Source organism: Ranitomeya variabilis, chromosome 4, assembly GCF_051348905.1.
Source record: "Ranitomeya variabilis isolate aRanVar5 chromosome 4, aRanVar5.hap1, whole genome shotgun sequence".
Taxonomy (NCBI): Eukaryota; Metazoa; Chordata; class Amphibia; order Anura; family Dendrobatidae; genus Ranitomeya; species Ranitomeya variabilis.
The window spans coordinates 197,216,904-197,237,765 of NC_135235.1; the positions used below are offsets into that span (position 1 = coordinate 197,216,904).

General features: G+C 43.1%; 1 protein-coding gene across 7 annotated transcripts in view; it reads left to right on the forward strand.

The window, feature by feature from the left end:
- PTPRH (protein tyrosine phosphatase receptor type H) overlaps positions 1 to 20,862 on the forward strand; it is a 212,314-nt gene that overhangs the window by 172,939 nt on the left and 18,513 nt on the right. For all 7 annotated transcript variants that reach the window (XM_077259547.1, XM_077259548.1, XM_077259549.1 and 4 more), the window contains 6 exons: positions 2,144 to 2,404; positions 3,174 to 3,443; positions 6,674 to 6,943; positions 8,837 to 9,097; positions 9,202 to 9,477; positions 20,069 to 20,386. In XM_077259547.1, coding sequence (XP_077115662.1) covers positions 2,144 to 2,404; positions 3,174 to 3,443; positions 6,674 to 6,943; positions 8,837 to 9,097; positions 9,202 to 9,477; positions 20,069 to 20,386 — 1,656 coding nt within the window. The remainder of the gene's footprint in view (positions 1 to 2,143; positions 2,405 to 3,173; positions 3,444 to 6,673; positions 6,944 to 8,836; positions 9,098 to 9,201; positions 9,478 to 20,068; positions 20,387 to 20,862) is intronic.

Genomic DNA, 20,862 nt, shown 5'->3' on the forward strand with positions numbered 1-20,862 from the left:
AAATAAAAAATAATTAAATTTCCATAAATGTGAAAAGTATACAGAAGTATGTGTAGGCTGAAAACAAGGCAACCCCCCCAAAAAAAACAAAACAAAACAAAACAAAACATACAATACATTTTGTGTAAAGACTTAGGCCCCAAATCATCAAAGTGTTTTTGCCAGTAACCTGACGTAAATTCTTTGATAAGTCACAACATTTTTGCTAAACTCAAGTGTGCATAAAAACTTAGCAGCTTTTGGTGCTTTCACAACAGTTTTGCCCAGCTCTATTAAAACGTGGCACGGGGACATGAACTCCCATTTTATCTATCGAGCTGTGGTATACCTTACACCAGTCTTGAAGAATCAGGGCCAAATTACTTAAGGATAATGATATTACCCTCAGTATTAAGTAGAATAATGTAGGTCTATATTCATACCACAAGGCGAAAATTTCCACCACTCTAAACAGTTGTTGACCAGAGATGGGAGAATCGATTCTCAGGACTCGAATCCAATTCAGTAATGTGTGACTGTGGACACAGAAGGCCTTGAATTCTCCTTGTATCCGAGCAATCCCGGTTCTTCTTTTGATTAGCCAGGCTGGCACAGTGTCATCCTTGTGGCATGATGTACACACAACGTCGTTCCAGCCCGACTAATCTAAAAGAAGGGCCGAGAATGCAGGAAAGTGAGGAGTTTCACAGGCCTCCTGTCCAGCGGTCATGGTGTACTGACCTATCCAATGGATCGGACACTTGCGAATTGATCTCTATTGTCAACTATATTCTACAGTGTAAATATTGATTACAAATTTTTGGGAGATCCACTACTTTCAAATATGAAAAATCTTTGACTAGTCTTAACTTATATAATATATTCATTGGTAAAAAAAAAAGTCAAGCCCCTTTGTAATACCGACCTCTCAGTTACCCTCTCAATTCTTCAGTTGATATGTGAATAAATAGATAATGGATTTTGTTCTGGTCTATTCAGTATATGTATTTCCTCTTGTGACTATCTGATCATGTCAAGTCCTGATTTCTTGGACATCTTTTATTGGGTTTACCACATGCACACATTGTCCTCCATCTTATTACTGAATGGTAAAAGATTATTTGAATAGGAGGCAGATGTGTAGTACCCTGCTGTGGCCACTACCAGAAGACGGAGTAGCCTGCAATTGAGCATTTCCGGCCGGCGGGTACCGACACCGTGAACAGCTGATTGGCCGGTGTGCAGGGTATTTAATACAAGCTCTGGAGGCAGAGTTATCTTCCAGGCACCATCCTCCCTAGAGCCTGGAAAGCTCTGGAGGCAGAGTTATCTTCCAGGCACCATCCTCCCTAGAGCCTGGAAAGCTCTGGAGGCAGAGTTATCTTCCAGGCAGATGATTTATCAACAAAGAGGCATCTGATATGAGGCATACAAGGATAACTTTTTTCAGCATTCTATAACCTGTATGCCCATATTAATAGTTTAGATAGATCAAATATAGTGAAACATATACTCTAGACTTAATGGGAATCTATGCCCACCTTACCAGTAGTTGTGACTGTATCTTGTTTTACTTGGCATTCATTTAAAGGCCAAATTGCCATTGATTACAAGATAGACAAGAGACAAAGTGGATTGGCAGCTCTCCAGCCATTTTCTCAGTTATCTTAATCCGATCAATCAGAGTTGATGCACATCTGTTCACAGGATCAGGTCCTCTGATCACATCAGTAATCTGTGGTTGCTGGATGGGAGGCCTAAGAACCACCTGTTTCCTGATGATGTATGTGGCTCTTCTTCTGGTCAGCCCACCTGACCTGATGTCATCGCTGCAGTGTGACCCCCACACCAGGCTGGCTAATGAAGAGAAGAGTTGTAAATGCAAGGAGGTAAACAGTGGTTTATAGGTCTCCTATCCAGTTGTCACAGATTACCAATGGCCGGGTCCTGTGAATTGATTTGCTCCAACTTGGGGATAACCTCTTTGATAGAGGAGTCACCACTTTTGATTAAAAAAGAAAAGCTCATTTGTGGTTAATGGTGACAAAAATTATACAACTTCAATGTGCATCACAAATTCAAGTTTTCTACATCTGCCACTGGTGTACATTAGTGACCTGAGGAAACGAAAGACTAATTTTCGTTCTTGAATTTGACTCCTTAGAACCTTCTCCAATCACAGACTTGAAGGTATCTTCTGTATCAAGCAGTTCTGTGACTCTTACGTGGACACCTTCCAGTGACCCAAATGGCCCATCTTACAACTATACCGTGAATTATGGGTCTATAAATATAACTAATATAAAGACTAGCCCTGCAGAGATAATGGGCCTAGCTGCGGGAACGGAGTACAGCTTCACCATCTATGCAGTCACCACCAATGGGATTTCTAGCAAGCAATCTAATGTTGTTAAAGGGACAACAGGTAAGTTAATTTAAATACATCTATATAATATAGTATGTATACGAAACAGCGTTCCTAATTGTAGGCCATATAATTAAGGGCACAATCTGGTGAACAGATAATAAATCCATGTCCTACGTGTGAGAACATCTGACCGTACACTGACCCCAATGTGCCAGCCAGTGACTTCCCCTACGTGAAGGCATCTCCAGCACCCATCCAATTTACCGATATGACTGACCCGAATTTTGTATATGTATATTGTTATGTATAGATGTGTGAACTTTGCCTTAGACAGTGGAAAGCCAAACTTCTAAGCTGCCAAATTTCCCTATACACATGCCTGTACGGCCCGGCCAATTGAGCATGTATTTATGAGAAAAGGTAAGTGAGAAGTTGCAAGACATCTCTGATAACAAAATTATCAGGTGATATCAACATTTTAGGCATGTCTGTCAAAAGTAGGAACATCTCCATGCACATTAATGTTGTTCTACCATCTTTTATTTCATATGATCGGCCGCCTGAAGGAAGGTGGTCTCCTGCCATACAACCGTTGATGATGCTTGACCAGCAGTTTAGGCAGATGGCTGGTTGTCCTTCCAAAACTATAATGATTGAGACATTGGTCATTAGACCCAGAAGACTTTAATGTGCTGGGAAGAATGTTCCCTCCATTACTCTGGCTGTATTTGTAGAAGCCCATATGTAGATATTGTGTGCTAAAAGTAGTTTTGGGTATTGGATCATGATCAATTTTTAAAAAATAAAATGTATCTTCTATTTCAAGAACCAAACGTAGTCCAAGGAGTGAATGTAACGTCTGTGTCAGAAACTACGGTGACTCTCCAGTGGCTCTTCTCCACGGATCCTAATAATAAGAGCTATACATACACTGTGGATGTTCAAGGTGGCCAATTCACCAAGATTTCAAATATAAGCACCAATTCTGTAGTAATAAAAAACCTATTACCAGGAGTGGACTACAGCCTCACTGTCTCTGCAGTTACCCCGAACAATGTTTCTAGTGATCCGTCTAAAATAACTTATACAACAACAAGTAAGTTCATAAAAAAGTGAATACTGCTCTTGACATGATGCGCTTTAGTGTGAATCATTTTATATCCGAAGCAACAGGGTGGAGGGTCCTACTTGGCATAACCCATCATTCATTAACACTTATCTTCTGTTTTATGATAAAATACATAATTTTTTTATTCAAAGAGATAATATTCTGGAAAAATTCTTCAAGCACAATAAGCTAAATGACAAATGCTATAAAAAGTACTTCTGAATATATATTGTAGACCCTCGTATTGTTGAGCATGGGGATGTACAGTGGGTTTTGACACAGCCGAGACGGTCCATGGCCAAGTTTGATCCAATATTCAGATTGCACTCTTCCATGCAAGTCAATGAGTCCATGTTGAAAGCATCATACTGCAATCAGGTGACATCTGAGTGCGGTCCGATTTCCACGGACTGACGCAATGGCGAAGGAGGAGAAAGAGAATCAAATCTGATCAAACTCTGATCAGAGTTTTATTAGGTTGTGATTAGCATAATCGACCTGATTCTCTCAGATGAGAAAAATATACTCTCTTGTGACCCTTGCTCTAACTTGTGCACAGTGGTGTATGGACCCATAGACTTTCTATTGAGCCTGTACACCAGCGTGCCACACTTTTGCATGTGGTTGAGCATTTCTGACCCAGACCCAACTAATTTTCTCACCTTCATGCTACCACCAATCAATAGCAATCAAGCATGAAACCAAAGCTCCGATGGGTCTTCCCACATTTTGATGGAAGAAAGGGTGATATTTCTTCATCCTATTCAGTTTTTTTGTCTTGGGGATTAAGACTTGAACTTCAGTGCCACCTATTGTAAGAAGCGATCCTAAAAGTCAGTATCGACCCTTTATTGAGCCTTACCATATGTCTTAGGATAAAAGCCAAACCAGAATCTCAATTTGTAGACATGTGTTTCGTGGTGTTGCCTCTCATCAGTGCAAAGTATGAGATCTGATTTGTCTGTATGAGAGGCCTCTGACTGGAGTCTAAGGGGTAAGTTTCTCCTTATGGAGAGTGACATACCTGACATGTCAGTGTAAGGACATTTACAGGACATGCAATGCTCCTCTAGGAAATTAAATATCCAAATTGCCTCTTCAGTAAGGAATGGACTTGAACTCAAGTGCCACCTAAGTAGCAATCCTAAACGTCAATATGGACCCTTTAACGAGCCTTGCCACATGACTTCGGATAATAGCCAAACCAGATTCACAATTTGCCAATATGGTGTCTTGATGTATTGCCCCTACTCAGTGCAAAGTATGAGATCTGATTTTTCAGGTGAAAGGGTAAAGACTGGGATCTAAGGCAGGGGTGGGCAATTAATTTTGCCATGGGGCCGCATGAGAAATTGGGATGGTTTTAGAGGGCCGGACTAATATAATTAATTTTTACCAAATACTATTGTACATATGTCTGATTATTTTCTTGGTCAGAGACGATTCAGGGAAAAAAATAAAAAATTGGGTTCGGACACATCTTCAGATCACATTCGGCCATGCAGGTCAATGAGTCAGTGAAAAACATCAGGCATGACATCTGTGTGGTCCCATTTCTATGAACTGACACAATGGAGAAGATGGAGACATTTCTGTCTCCATCTTCTCATTTGAGAGAATCGGAGCACACTATGATCACACTCTGATCAGGTTGTGATTTGCATAATTGACCCAATTTTCTTGGATGAGAAAACATACGTGACGGAGCCTCAGCGGAGCACTGATTGGTGGAGGAGAGCCCTTTGACACGACGCAGAGTTCTGATACCAGATCTGATGGGATGACCATAGGTGAAGGATGAGTGAAACGAATGGAAAATGTCTCAATGACAGTCACTTACTGTGGGAGACTGGCCGAGGTCAGATTGGATCCAGGGAATATAAATCAGGACATATTTACGTCCAGTCATAAGAGGGCGACGGAGAATAAATATCCGTGAGATGTCAGCAGGAACAAGGACACTGCTACACGCCATTTACCTGCGCACCAAATATGTACTTTTTCTGCAAAGCAATGAATCACATCTGACCCCCAAATACTCGGGTAACCATTACTCAGCACTGCAGTGGTCTTCAATCATGTCTAAGGCACTACTACTCCCAGCACGCCCCACACATGCTGAGAGGAGTAGTTGTCACCACAGGACACTGCATTCTATTATTCCAAAAAGAATGGACTCCCCGGCATGAGCCTACGAGGGGTGAGAAGCGTGCCCCAGCGGAGGAGGGGACCCCAAAGGATGGGATAGCAGTGTGGCGGGAGCAGGGGGCATACAAGGAGCTCTGCACGTCCTGCTTGCACCATTGCAGGCGCCGACATCTGCTGCAGCGGGACCTGCACGGAATGTGGACTGGCCGCATGTGACATCGGCGCCTGGGGGAGGGGAGCCCGCACATAAGTCCTCTATTACCACACAGTGATGGCACCCGTACACCCCCGCCCCACGTGTGATCAGGAGCCTTACCGGAGCGGCTGCAGCGCGGCCCGAGCTACACAAACAGGATGCGGGCTCCTTCCCTTCACCCCATGCGATCCGCTGCTGCTGCGAGTACTACGGCTCTGGCTGCTGTGTCCTCCCCCAGAAGTGGAAGCTGAGCTCAGCCCCGCACTCATCCTCACACGCTGCAGCCTAGTGGGCACCGTGCATGCCGCGCAATGTCAGTCAGTGTGCCACCTCCTCACACCCGCGAGCTGTGTGCTCACATGTGCTCAGAAGCGGCTGGCCGAGCGGTGCCGTGGGCGGCTGTCAGAAGTGACAGCTAGCTGGCGGGCCGCTTAAAATCATCAGGCGCGGGCCGCATCTTGCCCAGGTCTGATCTAAGGGGTAACGTTTCTCCAAGTGGAGGGGCAATTATCATATTTAATTTCCCAGGGATGCATTGCACAATGTATAAGTCTCCTTACACTGGTATGTCACTCTCCACAAGGAGAAATGTTACCTCTTAGGGATTACAGAGTTTTGAGGGCATTTCTTCTTTTGTAGAGTTTAGACTTGTTATATATAACTATTTTAGACTTCCGAGTCTCTATCACTGCTGATTGTGTGAAGAACGGCTTGAGAAACAACCAGATATTAGATCCATTAAGAATATGGTGAGATTAAATGAGAAGAACCAAGTGTTGTTCTTCTTGCTGATACTCATATTCATGTGTAGGACAATTAGAAAAAACAAGATGTAATAGATATATTGTAACAAATTTGGATTTTATATTTCCAGAACCAAGCGTAGTCCAAGGAGTGGAAGTATTGGATGTATCAGAGAATACGATCACCCTTCAGTGGAATTTCTCCATGGACACCAATAATAGGAACTATACTTACACTGTGGGTGTTAAAGGCGTCAATTTCACTGAGATTTCAAATATAAGCAGCAATTCTGTAGTCATCCAAAACCTATTACCAGGAGTGGACTACAACTTCACGGTCTCTGCAGTCACCAAGAACCATGTTTCTAGCCAACCGTCTAGCCTTGTTAGTACTACAACAAGTAAGTTGACATTATGTAGTGCCGACGTTTACCTGACTGTTCGTACGCAAGATGATATGGAGAGTTTGAGAATAAAGTAGGGTATAATGAAATGACGTAGCAGAGTAGATGTATTTATGCAGTCTTACACCTCGTCAGATCTCATGGCATATGTGTCAGCAGATAGGTTGGCTCTGGAAATGAAATGTGTAATTTCACACCGAACATTCATTTGAAAGCAATTTCTGAATGTGCCACATGTACCATAATGGGATCCAAGTCTTAAAAAGAGGATTTCTGTTCTTGTTCATTGAAAGAGGATGGGGATGCCTTATACCAGCCAAGATGGAGATCTTAAAAAGGCGTTAGTGCTGGGACCTTCTTCTTTTCTGTACTTTCCCTTTGTGAGCACCACACTTCATTACGGAATGCCAACAAATTGTTTTCCATTCCTAGAGATCTTAAAAAGGCCAGAAGGTCATGTTTGATTGTGGTGAGAGACCCATTATAAAGTAATTTTCCTGTCTTGGACTTTAATGCCATATCTACCTCTGAGACCTGCACCTATTTTGAGAATTGTTCCTCATCTTGAACCATATTTGACATTTATTTACATTCATAAATGTAAAGGAGAGGAACGTAACTTCATCTCCTTCCCGACATACGTCGTAGATGGCGCTCCATACCTGGCAGGTGTCAGCTGTGTTATGCAGCCAACAACTACTGCTAATAGCAGCAAATGGACCTAGCTCCAGTCACTGCTATTTAACCCCCTAAAAGCCTGTGTCTATCAGTGATGGTGGTACTTAAGTGATTTGATCCCGATGGTGCTTGAATTCGGTGCCCATTGCTTTCTGCCCTATTAGGTGATTGTGGGGTGGTGATGGTTTGTCATAGCAACTATAGAGCTAATGAAGGCCCCCATTGCCGCCATCTGTCTGTTACCATGAAACCATCCTGTGATCTGCAACTAGGCTTGATGGTAGATTATTTTGTCTATTTATTGCGGTACTGTGGATAAAACAAACAATGACGCATTCCAGTCAGAACTAAAATGATTGTAAAAAAAACACAATATTTTTCCTCACCACATCTATCAATATATAAAATTATATTTTATCCCATTTTGGTAAATGCTGTAAAGCAAAAAAATAGAAGCAAATTGAGATGCCGAAATTACCATTTTTTGTTTTCTGACCTTTTTATATATATATATATATATATATATATATATATATATATATATATATATATATATATATATATATATATAAAAGCAATCAAAACATTGTATGTACCCCAAAATGGGATAACTGAAAGTTACAGTACAGGCACAGCTCAATTACCTGAAAAATAATAACAAATTAATACATTTATTTCTATAGCGCCAAGATATTTCGTAGCACTTTACATGTTTAGGGGGGAAAAATAAAAATGTAATTAAAATCATTGATATATATATATATATATATATATATATATAATTATTATTATTATTTTAAACAACCTTACAAGTTTAGTATCATGGTATTCTGACTCTGAGGACAGGTTGACAAACTCGTTTTTACTGCATGAAGAACGTTGCAAAAACACAACCCAAATAAAGAATAGCAAAATTGCTGTTTTTCACCTGAATATTTTTTTTAAACATTATAATGAACAATGCCTTTCAAAACAACAGCTCGTCTCACAAAAAACATATCTGATATGGTTATGTTGAAGGAAACAAATTAAAACAGCTACCGTATGTCTCTTGAAAAAAGGGGAGTTAAAAAAACAAAGGCACAAAGACAAAAATTGACTGATGGGAGAGGGATAAGAAATAGAAATTATCAGATCAGGTATTAAAAATCAAGTTTCTCTTCTTTTTTTTTTTTTAAATCTGGTACATTATGATATTGTTTCTCTTTTTAGTGCCATCTACAGTGCCAGCATTTCAGATTATTGACAAATCAAATGATTCTGTAAGTTTTAATTGGACTGTCCCCAATGATATTAATAAGGGCTCGTATTACTACATTGTGGTAATGAATGACAGCATCGAACTACAGACACCCAACAATTCATTGGAAGTGAAGGACCTGTCAGCAGGACAAACCTATAGCTTTACCATTGTCACTGTCACCAGCAATGGCGTCAGGAGCAGCAAATATCCCAGTATAAGTTGCATAACAAGTAAGTCCTTATGATCAACTTAAAGGGAAAATAATCTCACTATTAATCTAGAATTTATTTAAAATAATTTAGACCTAAAATTATTTTTGTCCTTTTTTTTCCAGGACCCAATGCTCCAAACAATCTTCAAGGCAATGCAATTAATATCTCTGAAATATACATTACCTGGGCGCCGCCAGGAGATGTTAATGCACACTTTTATAATTATCATGTGACGTGGCAAGATACAACAGCAGCACAGAAGGAAGCAACTAGTGATACTACTAAGGACACACATTACAGTATAAAGAACCTGTTCCCGGGACATCTTTATAATATAATTGTCACATCTGAGATCCAAAATACTATAAGTGTTGATGCGCAAACATTCGCTGCAACCAGTAAGGTTATTTCTTCTATACATGTAAATGATTGTCTCCTTAAAGAAGACCTGTCAGTTTTTGTTATTATTTTATTCCTATCGTTCCCCTGAGAACTCAATTTTTCGTTTTATTTAAATACACCTTACGGTTCCAGATATGTAGGCCTTTATAATTACCGCATATGTTTATGGATGTAGCTCCCAGGATCCTCGGGGGCGTGTCTTTAGGCTGCTCTTCATAACTGTCCTGTGAGCAACGCCCCCTGGGAAAGACCATAAAACTGGCACTAAATAAAAAGGTCCATATCTATAAAACTGTATGGCAGATATAGTAAAAAAAAAAAACGCATAAAATACTCAGTGAAGCAGTGAGAATGATATGAGAGTATTTTAAAAAATAATGTTTTGTTTTTTTTCCAAGAAACCAGGCCAGGTGTCAGGTTTGTCTGTAGGCTCTGTATGGTATTGCTGCTTATCCCCATACTCATGAATGCAGCTGAGCCGCAGTACCAGAAACGGCTCATGGTCGAGGCGCAGCACTATTTCTTTACTTATAGACACCTCTTTGATGGCAAAGATTTCTTTAGAGGCATTTGGTAAATACTTTTATTCCCTACTAAATACGGTGATGGAGAATCTTCTCTTGCATCGTATCATTTGTCTGTTATTCTTCCTGGAGTTGTATGAATTTATTGTAATCTGGGTCTTACTATCCCTCCTGTAAATGGACCCTGTCCCTAAACAATCTGACATGTCCAATCAGGGTTCTCAGTGTCAGACTGTAGGGCGACACATTTGTCAAAGGAAATAAGGCCCAGTTATCAATTTGTTCATACATTGCAAGGAGGAATAATTGGGGAATGGTATAACACAGAGTTCTAAGGAAAGATATTACAACATTATAATTTTATTATTTTACAGAAAATGCAGGAAATCTGGTTAGCTAAGCCGGACATGTCAAAAGAGCCAGCAGATCCCTTTTAATAAAAAAAACCTCCATTGCCTTTAGTTTCTTTAGATCTCAATACCTTCCTTGATTCAATACCACAAATTATTATTATTATTATTTATTTATATAGCACCATTGATTCCATGGTGCTGTACATGAGAAGGGGTTACATACAAATTACAGATATCACTTACAGTAAACAAACTAACAATGACAGACTAATACAGGGGGGTGAGGACCCTGCCCTTGTGGGCTTACATTCTACAGGATTATGGGGAAGGAGACAATAGGTTGAGGGTTGCTGCAGCTCCGGCGTTGGTGAGGCGGTAGCTTCAGTAGTGATGAGGAGGCAGCGGGGTCAGTGCAGGCTGTAGGCTTTCCTGAAGAGATGGGTTTTCAGGTTCCGTCTGAAGGATCCGAATGTGGTTGATAGTCGGACGTGTTGGGGCAAAGAATTCCAGAGGATGGGGGATATTCGTGAGAAGTCTTGGAGGCGATTGGATGAGGAGCGAATAAGTGAGGAGGAGAGAAGGAGGTCTTGGGATGACTGGAGATTACGTGAGGGAAATATCGGGAGATTAGTTCAGAGATATATGGAGGAGACAGGTTATGGATGGCTTTGTAGGTCAGTATTAGTAATTTGAACTGGATATGCTGAGGGAATGGGAGCCACTGAAGAGATTTACAGAGGGGGGAAGCAGAGGAGTAGCGAGGAGAGAGATGAATTAGTCGGGCAGCAGAGTTAAGGATGGATGGACTGGAGAGGTGCAAGGGTGTTAGCAGGGAGGCCGCAGAAAAGGATGTTGCAGTAGTCAAGGCGGGAGATGATGAGGGCATGCACAAGCATTTTAGTAGATTGACGGTTGAGGAAAGGATGGATTCTGGAGATGTTTTTGAGCTGGAGGCGACAGGAGGTGGAAAGAGCTTGGATGTGTAGTTTGAAGGACAGGGCAGAGTCGAAGGTTACTCCAAGGCAGTGGACTTCCGGTACGGGGGAAAGCATGATGTCATTGATTGCGATAGATAGGTCAGGTAAGGAAGATCTATGGGATGGAGGAAAGATGATGAGTTCAGATTTGTCCACATTGAGTTTGAGGAAGCGAGAGGAGAAGAAGGAGGATATGGCTGATAGGCACTCTGGGATTCTGGACAGCAGAGCGGTGATGTCTGGGCCAGAGAGGTAGATCTGAGTATCATCAGCATAGAGGTAGTACTGGAATCCATGGGACTTTGAGTTGTCCCAAGCCAAGTGTATAGATTGAGAAGAGTAGGGGTCTTAGAACAGAGCCTTGGGGGACTCCAACAGAGAGAGGATGGGATGAGGAGGTAGTGTGGGAGTGGGAGACGCTGAATGTGCGGTTGGAAAGGTACGAGGAAATCCAGGATAGGGCGAGGTCTTTGATTCCAAAGGAGGGGAGGATCTGTAGTAGGAGGCAGTGGTCAACTGTGTCGAAAGCAGAGGACAGGTCTAGAAGGAGGAGTACAGAGTATTGTCCATTAGCTTTGGCGGTAAGTAGGTCGTTAGTGATTTTGGTCAGGGCTGTCTCAGTTGAGTGATGGGGCAGAAACCAGATTGTAGATTGTCAGAGAGCAAGTTAGATGAGAGGTGGGAGGAAAGTTTAGAGTGGACGTGCTGCTCCAGGAGTTTAGAAGCGAATGGGAGCAGTGATATTGGGCGATAGCTGGACATAGCAGTTAGATCGAGGGCAGGCTTTTTAAGGATAGGTGTGATTGTGGCATGTTTGAAAGCAGAAGGGAAGGTGCCAGAAGATAGTGATAGGTTGAAGAGGTGGGTTAGGGATGGGATAAGTGTGGTGAGGAGGTGGGATGGGATGGGGTCGAGCACACAGGTGGTGAGGTGCGATTTGGAAAGACAATTAAGACCACCTTCGGTGATGTTGGATAGGGAGGTTATGGGGTTTGGGTATTGGTCTGGTATACAAAGGGGTTGTGGTGGTTGAACAATGAAGACTTGCCTTGTTTGGTCGATCTTATTTTTAAAGTGTGTGGCAAAGTCCTCAGCAGAGGTGAGGGAGGTTGGAGGGGGCAGTGGGGGGCAGAGGAGGGAGTTGAAGGTTTTGAATAACTGTTTGGGGTTGTAGGATAGGGAAGATACGAGGGTTGGGAAGTAGGCCTGTTTAGCACAGGTGAGAGCAGATTTAAAAGTGAGTGTTGCCTGTTTGAATGCAGTGAAGTCGTCTTGCAGGTGTGTTTTTTTTCCAACGCTGCTCCGCAAACCTGGACACTTGCCGGAGCTTTTTAGTGGTGTTAATGTGCCAGGTTTGTCTATTGATACGTCACACTCTGCCATGGACGAGAGGGGCAACTATGTCAATAGCTGATGCAAGAGTGGCATTGTAGAAAGCAGTGGCAGTGTCTGTGTCGTGGAGTGAGGATATGGATGCCAGTAGTAGGATAGAGTCAGAGAGTGTGGGCGTTTAGGTGTGCAAGGTTTCTGCGGGGGTGCGCATTTTGCTGGACATGGATGACCGGAGAGGAGGACAGGGATGAGAAGGTGAGCAGGTGGTAGTCGGATAGAGGGAGAGGGGAGGTGCTGAAGTTAGATAGAGAGCAGAGACTGGTGAATACCAGGTCTAATGTATGTTCGTCTGTGTGGGTGGCTGCGGAGGACCACTGAGTAAGTCCAAAGGATGAGGTAAGGGACAGACGTTTGGAGGCTGTTGACTGAAGAGTATCAATGGGGATGTTGAAGTCACCCATGATGATGGTGGGAATGTCAGCAGAGAGAAAGTGAAGAAGCCAGGTGGAGAATTGGTCAATAAAGGCAGTGGCTGGGCCTGGAGGTCAGTATATGACGGCCACTTGGAGGTTGGAGGGAGAGTAGATGCGGACAGAGTGGACTTCAAAAGAGGGGAGGATAAGGGAGGGTAGAGGTGGGATTGGGTTAAAAGTGCAGTTAGAAGAAAGGAGAAGACCCACTCCTCCACCATGTTTGTTGCCGGGTCGAGGAGCGTGGGTAAAGTGGAGGCCTCCGTAACACAGAGCAGCAGGGGAGGCGGTGTCAGAGGGTGTTAGCCATGTTTCTGTGAGGCCAAGGAAGGCAAGATTGCGAGAGAGAAAAAGGTTGTGAATCACGTGAAGCTTATTGCAGATTGAGCGGGCATTCCAGAGTGCTCCAGAGAGAGGGAGCAGGGGGGTGGGCATCAGGGGCACGGGTTTTATGTTGGAAAGATTGCGGTAGTTCATATTAGATAGGGAGCGATAGGAGGGGGTAGGAGTGGGAGGTATGAGCTGTGGGGGTCCCGGGTTGGTAGATATGTCTCCAGCAGTGAGGAAAAGCAGAGAAAGGGAGAGCAGGTGGGAGAAAGAGTGGCCGACTTGTTTTATGTTTTCTTAGGACAGATTTGAGGTTGAGGAGCAGGTCAGCAAAGGAGGACAGGTGGGGAGGTAAGAGGGAAGGGGAGATGATTATTAGGTTAGAGAGTGCTGGGGTTTGTGATAGGGAAGGAAAGAGAGAATTAGTGGAGCAAACACTGTAAGGGTATAGGTAAACATGGTGAAGGAGTAAGATGGGTTAATAGAAAAGCTAGATCCAAGTAATAATAAGTGCTTACTCAGCAGACATACCCAAAAGAGACAGATACATAGAGTGGAATCCTGACTCCTGCTGTGACTAACTGCCGTTGAAATCACTGCGGCGTCTATATGCTTAGCTGCGCAATGCTTTGCTGCAGAAATGCGCGTGCCTGACCCCACACACGTGCACCCCTTAAGATGCTACTAAATTTATAGGACTGAGTAAAGGATAAGGTGAGAGGGATTGTGGGTCCTTATTTGGGATAAATTAGCAATTGACCAACACCCCAGGGGAGGTCACATGATCAAAGGCACTGAGCCTGGCCACAACCATATGCTCTAACACCTTGAACACGCTAATATCTCCTGTGACCCCTGCATGGATGTACAGCAGTAAGTAATACAGTGCAACAAATGAATTTAACAAACATTCAGCAGGTACATTAACCCCTTAACGACCGCCGATACGCCTTTTAACGGCGGCCGCTAAGGGTACTTAATCCACAGCGCCGTTAATTAACGGCGCTGTGGAAAAAGTGAATAGCGCCCCCCAGAGTCGGATTTTCTCTGGGGTCTCGGTTGCCGAGGGTAGCCGAGACCCCAGAGAACATGATTCGGGGGGTTTTTACCGACCCCCGAGTTGCGATCGCCGGTAATTTAACCGTTTACCGGCGGTCGCAACAAAAAAAAAAAAAACGCGATTTGCCGTTTAATTTCTCTGTCCTTCGATGTGATCGCACATCGGAGGACAGAGAAATGTGGTCCCCGATGGCCCCCAATAGCCCCCCAATACTTACCTACCTCCCCCCGGTGCTCCTCGTGTCTCCCCATGGGCGCCGCCATCTTTTTTCCGGGAAAAAATGGCGGGCGCACGCGCAGTGCGCCCGCCGCCCGGCACCCGGATGTTCTTTGGGGTCTCGGCTGCCGGGGGTAGCCGAGACCCCAAAGAACATGATCGGGGTCGGTTTGCACCGACCCCTGCTTTGCGATCGCCGGTAATTAACAGTTTACCGGCGACCGCAAAAAAAAAAAAAAAAAAAAAGCGATCAGTTATTTCTCTGTCCTCTGATGTGATCACACATCAGAGGACAGAGAAATAGGGGGATTCGGGGACCCTATCATACTCACCCGGGGTCCCTGGGTCCTCTTCTGTCTTCTCCTGCCAGCCGGCTTTTTCATCATGGCGGGCGCATGCGCAGTGCGCCCGCCATCTGCTGCCATCTGCCGGCCGGCAGGAGAAGACAAGTTAGGGCTAAAATTAGGGTTAGGGTTAGGGTTAGGGTTAGGGTTAGAGTTAGGGTTAGGGTTAGGGTTAGAGTTAGGGTTAGAGTTAGGGTTAAAGTTAGGGTTAGAGTTAGGGTTAGAGTTAGGGTTAGGGTTAGAGTTAGGGTTAGGGTTAGGCTACTTTCACACTAGCGTTTTTTGGCTTCCGTCGCAATGCGTCGTTGGAGAAAAAACGCATCCTGCAAAAGTGCTTGCAGGATGCGTTTTTTCTCCATTGGCTTGCATTAGCGACGCATTGCGACGGATTGCCACATGTCGCATCCATCGTGCGACGGATGCGTCGTGCTTCGGCGGACCGTCGACACAAAAAAAAACTACATGTAACTTTTTTGTGCGACGTGTCCGCCATTTCCGACCGCGCATGCGTGGCCGGAACTCCGCCCCCGCCTCCCCGCACCTCACAATGGGGCAGCGGATGCGTTGAAAAAACAGCATCCGCTGCACCCGTTGTGCGGCGCTTACAACGCTAGCCTCGGTACGTCGGCCCGACACACTGCGATGGGCCGAGTACGACGCTAGTGTGAAAGTAGCCTTAGGCTTCTTTCACACTTGCGTCGGTACGGGGCGGTCGCAATGCGTCGGCCCGATGTACCGACGCACGTTGTGAAAATTGTGCACAACGTGGGCAGCGGATGCAGTTTTTCAACGCATCCGCTGCCCAGTCTATGTCTTGGGGAGGAGGGGGCAGAGTTACGGCCACGCATCCGCGGAAATGGCGGACGCGACGTACAAAAAAAAGGTTACATTGAACTTTTTTTGTGACGACGGGGGCTAAAGTTATGGTTAGGGTTGGGGCTAAAGTTAGGGTTGGGGCTAAAGTTAGGGTTAGAGTTGGGATTAGGGTTAGGGTTTAGATTAGGGTTGGGATTAGTGTTACGTTTGGGATTAGGGTTGGGATTAGGGTTAGGGTTGGGATTAGGGTTAGGGGTGTGTTGGATTTAGGGTTTTGATTAGGGTTATGGTTAGGGTTGAGATTAGGGCTGTTTTGGGGTTAGGGTTGTGATTATCGTTAGGGTTGTGATTAGGATTATGGATCGGGTTGAGATTAGGGTTAGGGCTGTGTTGGGGTTAGGGTTGGAGTTAGAATTGGGTTTTTTTTTCCACTGTTTAGGTACATCAGGGGGTCACCAAACACGACAGCCAATTTTGCGCTAAAAAAGTCAAATGGTACTCCCTCCCTTCTGAGCTCTGCCGTGCGCCCAAACAGTGGTTTACCCCCACATATGGGGCATCAGCGTACTCGGGATAAATTGGACAACAACTTTTGGGGTCCAATTTCTCCTGTTACCCTTGTGAAAATAAAAACTTGGGGGCTAAAAATCTTTTTTGTTGGAAAAAAATATATTTTTTTATTTTCACTACTCTGCATTATAAATTTCTGTGAAGCACTTGAGCTTTCAAAGTTCTCACCACATATCTAGATAAGTTCCTTAGGGGGTCTAGTTTCCAAAATTTGGTCACTTGTGGGGGTTTCTACTGTTTAGGTACATTAGGGGTCTGCAAACGCAACATAACGCCCGCAGACAATTCTATCAAAGTCTGCATTCCAAAATGGCGCTCCTTCCCTTCCGAGCTCTGCCGTGCGCCCAAACAGTGGTTTACCCCCACATATGGGGTACCAGCATACTCAGGACAAATTGGACAACAACTTTTGGGGTCCAATTTCTCTTGTTACCCTTGTGAAAATAAAAATTTGGGGGCTAAAAAAATCTTTTTTGTGGGAAAAAAAATATTTTTTATTTTCACTACTCTGCATTATAAACGTCTGTGAAGCACTTGGGCATTCAAAGTTCTCACTACACATCTAGATAAGTTCCATGGGGGGTCTAGTTTCCAAAATGGGGTCACTTTTGGGGGGTTTCTGCTGTTTAGGCACATCAGGGGCTCTCCAAACGCGACATGGCGTCCGATCTCAATTCCAGTCAATTTTGCATTGAAAAGTCAAATGGCGCTCCTTTGCTTCCGAGCTCAGCCATGCGCCCAAACAGTGGTTTACCCCCACATATGGGGTGTCGGCGTACTCAAGACAAATTGTACAACAGCTTCTGGGGTCCATTTTCTCCTGTTACCCTTGGTAAAATAAAAATTTGGAGGCAAAAAGATCATTTTTGTAGAAAAATTGCGATTTTTTTATTTTCACGGCTCTACGTTATAAACTTCTGTGAAGCACCTGGGGGTTTAAAGTGCTCACCACACATCTAGATAAGTTCCTTAAGGGGTCTAGTTTCCAAAATGGTGTCATATGTGGGGGGTCTCTACTGTTTAGGCACATCAGCGGCTCTCCAAACGTGACATGGCGTCCGATCTCAATTCCAGCCAATTCTACATTGAAAAAGTAAAACGACACTCCTTCTCTTCCAAGCTCTGCGGTGCGCCCAAACAGTGGTTTACCCCCATATATGGGGTATCGACGTACTCAGGAGAAATTGTACAACAACTTTTGTGGTCTAATTTCTCCTGTTACCCTTGTGAAAATAAAAATTTGGGGGCAAAAAGATCATTTTTGTAGAAAAAATGAGATTTTTTATTTTCACGGCTCTACGTTATAAACTTCTGTGAAGCACTTGGGGGTTCAAAGTGCTCACCACACATCTAGATAAGTTCCTTAAGGGGTCTAGTTTCCAAAATGGTATCACTTGTGGGGGGTTTCCACTGTTTAGGCACATCAGGGACTCTCCAAACGCGACATGGCATCCGATCTCAATTCCAGCCAATTCTGCATTGAAAAAGTCAAACGGTGCTCCTTCACTTCCAAGCTCTGCGGTGCGCCCAAACAGTGGTTTACCTCCACATATGGGGTATCGACGTACTCAGGAGAAATTGCACAACAACTTTTGTGGTCTAATTTCTCCTGTTACCCTTGTGAAAATAAGAATTTGTGGGCGAAAAAATCATTTTTGTGAAAACAAATGCGATTTTTTATTTTCACGGCTCTACGTTATAAACTTCTGTGAAGCACTTGGGGGTTCAAAGTGCTCACCACACATCTAGATAAGTTCCTTGGGGGGTCTAGTTTCCAAAATGGTGTCACTTGTGGGGGGTTTCCACTGTTTAGGCACATTAGGGGCTCTCCAAACGCGACATGGCGTCCGATCTCAATTCCAGCCAATTCTGCATTGAAACAGTCAAACGGTGCTCCTTCACTTCCAAGCTCTGCGGTGCGCCCAAACAGTGGTTTACCTCCACATATGGGGTATCGGCGTACTCAGGAAAAATTGCACAACAAAATTTGTGGTTAAATTTCTGTTTTTACACTTGTAAAAATTAAAAAAAATGGTTCTGAAGTAAAATGTTTGCAAAAAAAAGTAAAATGTTCATTTTTTTCTTCCACATTGTTTTAGTTCCTGTGAAGTACGTAAAGGGTTAATAAGCTTCTTGAATGTGGTTTTGAGCAGCTTGAGGGGTGCAGTTTTTAGAATGGTGTCACACTTGGTTATTTTCTATCATATAGACCCCTCAAAATGACTTCAAAGGTGATGTGGTCCCTAAAAAAAACATGGTGTTGTAAAAATGAGAAATTGCTGGTCAACTTTTAACCCTTATAACTCCCTAACAAAAAAAAAAATTGTTTCCAAAATTGTGCTGATCTAAAGTAGACATGTGAGAAATGTTATTTATTAACTATTTTTTGTGACATATCTCTCTGATTTAAGGGCATAAAAATACAAATTTTGAAAATTGCAAAATTTTAAAAATTTTCGCCATATTTCCATTTTTTTCATAAATAATCGCAAGTAATATCGAAGAAATGTTACCACTAACTTGAAGTACAACATGTCACGAAAAAACAATCTCAGAATCAGCGGGATCCGATAAAGCGTTCCAGAGTTATAACCTCATAAAGTGACAGTGGTCAGAATTGTAAAAATTGGCTCGGTCATTAAGTACCAAATTGGCTCTGTCACTAAGGGGTTAAAGGGAAGGTTGCAGGCTGGTAGACAGCAGATAACAGCGAGAAGAGATGTTTGATGTATTATGACAATCTTCCTTTAGTTGAGTAGGGGGTCTGGGTATTGTGTCCATTATACATACACTAAAATGTGCCTGTGATCTCCTAATACCAACTATAAAGAAGTGTTCCCCTTAAAGGGAACCTGTCACCAATGAAAAATGAAAATGTAGTCCAATCTGCAGGCACCATGTTTTAGACCTGGTGGCGCTAAGAAGATTAATATAATGTTTTGTGAGAAAAGATTCAGTATAATCAGTTTTTTACTCATTCAAAACCTCTGCTCTTTCTGGGGATTTTAGTCCAGTGGGTGGTCCTATCAGTGACTGACAGCTATCACTGTATGCACTCATATATAGAAGGCTGTCAGTCACTGATAGGACCGCCCACTGGACTAAAATCCCCAGAAAGAGCAGCAGATTAAAGGATTATAGCACAAGTGATGTATTAATCACTAGATGTCCGACTACTGGGACTTCAAATACTCTCAATATCGGGGGTCTAACGAGGTGATAAGATAACTTGTTTTTTTCCTGAAAAAAAACAAGTTAAGTCCATACACAAGCAGTTGTAAATTATGTCTTCAATTAAAAGGGGTTGCATGAGTTTACGAAATAAAAAAAAAAAAAAGAGACCACTAATAACTTGAAAAAAAAATCATTTTTGGTGTATGATATTGCTGCTTAGCTCCATTGACTTGCTTGGCTCCATTGATGGAATGTTGCCTGAAATTTTTACATGCCGACATTCGGTCCTTGCAAAAAAAGAAAAAAGTCATCAGATCAGCACTGTCAATGACCATCGGTCCTAATGCTGAGAGGTCATATATTTCCACGCACAGCACTCAGACAAAAATACATTCCCTTACATGATTTTTTTTCTTTCTTTCAGAGTCAGTTCCTACAGAGGGCTTAGCTGTGGGTCATGAAAGCAACACCAGCGTCACACTGACATGGAAGAATCCGAATACTCCTCATAGTCTTGTGTCAGGATATCGGGTCACTGTCTATGTAAATGGAGAGAAAAAAATGCAAACTGAAACCAGTAAAGAAAAATATGTTGTGGATAACCTGGACCCTGGAAACGTTTATGACATCACTGTCGAAAGTTTTTCTCGTATTCCCAAACCCGGAATCACGAGCCGTGCATCCAGAGCGGATACCACCATTACATCCTACAGCAACCCAAGCTTCATCAAGGCGGAAACGGGTAAATAAGATGCCGCCGATCAATAGTACCAAAGTAACCTCAACTAGCCTGTAATTCATACGTAAGAATATTTGCCAATTCATTATTAGATTTGCCCCCCCCCCCTTTTTTTTCTTTGGTTTTTGGTGCTTTTTGCCCTTTTTTCATTTGCTCCCGATTCGTCTTTTAATTTGTGCCTTTTCTAAAGCTTATTTTATTGGTATACGCCATTGGGTGGGGACTTTATTTTCCAGATGTTTTCAGTGGATTCATCAATTGTGACTATTTTGGCGAGAATGTTAGCAAAACGCGTTAGTTTTTGGGCAAAAGAGGTGAAGGGCAAAACTAAGGAGCATTTTTGATATTGCACAAAATTCATGAACCACATGCGCCATTTTGAAAAGTTTTGCTTAAAAAATGTAAATGAATACTAAATGATAAAAGGGACTTAAAAAATGCAAATGTTAAATCGGACCCTTAACAAGGACCTGTAAACA